Source organism: Vigna unguiculata, chromosome 9, assembly GCF_037176805.1.
Source record: "Vigna unguiculata cultivar grain cowpea cultivar isolate G323 ecotype 2 chromosome 9, ASM3717680v1, whole genome shotgun sequence".
NCBI classification, from domain to species: domain Eukaryota; kingdom Viridiplantae; phylum Streptophyta; class Magnoliopsida; order Fabales; family Fabaceae; genus Vigna; species Vigna unguiculata.
In genome coordinates, this window is record NC_140800.1 from 3,311,146 (window position 1) to 3,314,933 (window position 3,788).

At 28.0% G+C, this 3,788-nt stretch overlaps 1 protein-coding gene across 1 annotated transcript; it reads left to right on the forward strand.

Annotated features, from left to right (window-relative positions):
* Nucleotides 1-343: 343 nt before the first annotated feature.
* Nucleotides 344-2,931, forward strand: LOC114162869 (transcription factor MYB114-like). Its single transcript, XM_028046854.2, has 3 exons — nt 344-629; nt 704-833; nt 2,532-2,931. The coding sequence occupies exons 1-3, from the start codon at nt 509-511 to the stop codon at nt 2,797-2,799; spliced, it is 519 nt and encodes a 172-aa protein (XP_027902655.1). The 5' UTR covers nt 344-508; the 3' UTR covers nt 2,800-2,931.
* Nucleotides 2,932-3,788: the final 857 nt, after the last annotated feature.

The following is a 3,788-nucleotide window of genomic DNA, read 5'->3' on the forward strand; positions in this document are numbered from 1 at the left end:
TATTAATCAATAATCTATAATCTATAGTAAATCAAAATCACGTCAATAAATAAAAAAAGTCATCATATCACTGCCTTACGGTTAAAATATACTTTCTGGTATTACTATCGTAAAAAGAGGAAGTGAAAAAACTAATTTCTGGCACAAAGATATAAATCGAAAGTCAAGTCAGACTTTATTTCTTCGAAATTCGATTTCAAATAATGGAAAATGAAAAATCTATTTTAATAAATAATGTATTTTTTTAAATGATATTATTTAAGAAAAAAAATGCAATTGTATATTGTGGTATGTGTTGCCCCATTTAGCTGTGAACTTATCAGTTTTTGGTATGATACAGAAAAGTGAGAATGAGAAAGAAGGTGAAAACACTGACAAACTTACAAACACTAGCTGTAATTGATTTACATCAAATACTGTGTCTCCTTCGCTTTCACACTCTTTCGTTTCCCTACACTTATAAATGCACTAAACAGTACACAAAACATTATGCGTTTTCACTTCCCCCATGGAAACCAACAACTGTTGTGAAAAACAAGGAGCATGGTCCTCCGATGAAGACCAAATCCTCTTCAACTATGTTCAACTCACCGGAGAAGGAAATTGGACAGACCTTCCACAAAGAGCTGGTTCATACAAATATGTCAATTTTTTTTTTGTTTTTAAATCTGAATATTCATTCTGTTTTTCTTGTGCTAATTAGGGTTGAAACGATGTGGTGAGAATTGCAAACATCGATGGCTGAACTATCTCAAACCAACCATCCCCAGAGAGAACTTTTCTTGGGATGAACAAGAACTCATCATCAGACTGCATAAACTCTTGGGAAATAGGTATTTTTGCTTCACTTTATTATTATTCTCAATTTTTTTCTTCATCTTTAACCTGAATCTTATAAGGTAGTGTAAGTTAGTTTTGTTTTTTCAGTGTGTTTCTGGAAGAGTTTTCTGAAACCTGAATCAAATATTACTTTATCTGGTATCTCACAGTTGAAGTTCTTAGAGTTAATAACCACAATGAGAAGAAGCACTATGAATCGTGAGAAAAAGAAACAAACTTTGTTCAAATGGTTTTGATAACAGTATTCTTTTTTCAAAGCAAGTTATTCTTCTTCTTCTGTCTTTTTGTTTTGAAAAAGTTATTCTTTTTCAAATAATAATGTGTGTTTTTTCAAATGATGGATGTAAAGTTGATACAGTAATGATTGTCGCATCAAATGTGTTTGCAACGTGCTTACAGAAAATTAATATTTTTTATGAAAATATAATTCTTAAATATTTTAATAATCTCATGATATATATATTTTTAATTTCTTATTAAAAAAAGTAACTATATATATTTACTCATAATACTATTATTTTTTATATTATTAAGAACTAAAGTGAGGTAACATTTACTAGATATATAACTAACTTCCTTACACCGTTACCATATATCAATAATTGTGTTTTAATGCAATATGTTATTTACATATATGCTTAATCAGTTTGTGAAAATCCAAAACTCCTTGATATTATTAACAAATTGTTAGAGAAAATTATTAGCATTAAACATCTCAATAATATGACATTTCAAGTGCATTTCATGATAATATTTGAATTGTTGATATCGTTTGAAATATTTTTGTTTTAATATTAATTCAAATATTATCATAAAATACGTTTAAAATGTTAAATAAACTTAATAAAATTTGATAAAAAAACTAAATTTATGTATTTTTAGAAATAAAAGACTAAAATGTTATAAATTTTCGAAAATAGACTAATTCTAAAATTTATCGAATTCTAAAATTTATCGGGGATAACAATATATTTAACCTCTTTTGTGAGAGAAAATTAACTATTAACTATATTTATACATATAAGTTTCCCATATCAAGTGGATGGTGGGTGTAGAACAACTGGCTCCTGAATGTACCTTGCTTTTTGCACGGTTAACACGGCACAAGTTTTGTACAATCCTAAATATGTGTAAAAAATAGAGTTCACCAATTAAAAATCAAAGCTCCTATCGCCCTCGTGCTAGAATTCACATATGCTATTTTTTTTTTAATGTAACTAAATTCTAAATTCTAAATTGGGAAACAAAAACTACTTCCCTTGTACTTGACCAGTTCTGAACAATTTTAGAAAAATAAGAAAAAAAATATTAAAAGAAAGTTCTTCATAAGTTATAATTAATCTCTACACAATTTAAAAATAAAAAAACTTACATAATTATATTAATATCATTTCCTGTTTTTACTATTTTATAAGTAGTTGCGAAAAACTAGATTCCCTCATCCTAACTCAAATTACAATATAATGTAAAAGCTTTGACCTCATTATCTAATTTTGTTTGTTTGAATTAGGTTAATAGTTAAGATAACTGAATATGTTTTTAGTGTTTGATATTTTCTTTAATAAAGAAGCATAAAACTATTTATTAAAAACTAAATACGTATTTAATTATTTGAAGCATTAGCATAATTGAAAATAAAATTATGATTATTGTTGATTGATTGTTGGAGTAAGTGTATATGTGGGGCACAGATGGTGTATGATTGCAGGAAGATTACCAGGACGGAGTGAAGATGAGATAAAGAATTACTGGAATACTTATTTGAGCAAGAAGGTAGAAGAAGAGAAGAAGGTTGGGAGCAGAAGTGTGAAAAGTAGAAGTATGTCAAGTGTTGAATCTCCATGGTTCTCTCAAAATGACCTTGCTATGAATTCCATGGACTCTCCAAACCCTGTGATAGTTAGACCTAAAGTTGTTAGGTTAGCCAAGGCTGTGCTGCCAAGACTGGTAGGTAGCTAATCAAATGTTTTGCTACCTCCTAATGCTACATCATAAGTACTTTCAACTCTTAAATTCACCCGACAACTTACCTTTCTTATTTTTGTTTTATTTGAAAAGTATATATAAAACCATTTAAGTGCTTCTTATTTATATTCATTCACATGTGATTGGACGAAGCATTTCAATAATTTTAAGAAATTGAAATATATTGTATTTGAATTTCTTATAATTGGAATTTCTTTATTTTCTAAATAATCTGTTTGATAAAGTAATTAACATATCTTACATTTTAATTTTTAGTTTAGATAAATTAATTGAATTTCTATTATGAGATAAACTTTCATTTTAACAATATTGATTTTAATATATTAAATTTAAAAAATATATTAGTCAATTTGAAATATTTAAACTCAATCAGATTTCAATTAGGTCAACTCGACCGAATTCGGTCAAATTTTTGTCAGGCATAAACCCAATTAAATTTGGACAAATTGAGTGAAATTGTTTGATTCTCTCTGAGCTGATTAGGCTAAATTTGGTTAAAAATTTTGTTTGATGCCAATTCGGTGGAATTCAGCCAAGGTTGACTCTGTCGAATTTGAGCATAATTCAATCAGGATCAACTCGATCAAATTTGGCCAAATTTCAAACATGTCCAAGTTGACGGAATTCAGACAAATTTGGCCAAGTTCAACTTCAGTCACATTCGACCATTTTTTTGTCAGGGGCGACTTGGTTGAATTCGGGTGAATTTCATATGGGGTCAACTCAACTTAATGTAGCCCAATTTCGGACGAGACCAACTCAATTAAATACTTAAATTTTAATTTTGTCACGGTTAAGCCTTAAGATTTATCATCTCATTTACAAATGGGTATAATTTAAGTCAATGTTAAGATACTTTCAAACTCATCTAAATCTACTTTTAAATTTGACTCCTTTCAAAATTAAAATTAGAAAGGGTTAAATATGTTTTAAATTTGGACTCTCACATATAAAATTAAAAT

Coding starts and splice junctions, on each gene's coding strand:
- LOC114162869 (XM_028046854.2), top strand. CDS start 509: ATGGAAACCAACAACTGTTGTGAAAAACAAGGAGCATGGTCCTCCGAT. Junction 630..703: donor AGACCTTCCACAAAGAGCTG/GTTCATACAAAT, acceptor TGTGCTAATTAG/GGTTGAAACGATGTGGTGAG. Junction 834..2,531: donor CATAAACTCTTGGGAAATAG/GTATTTTTGCTT, acceptor TGTGGGGCACAG/ATGGTGTATGATTGCAGGAA.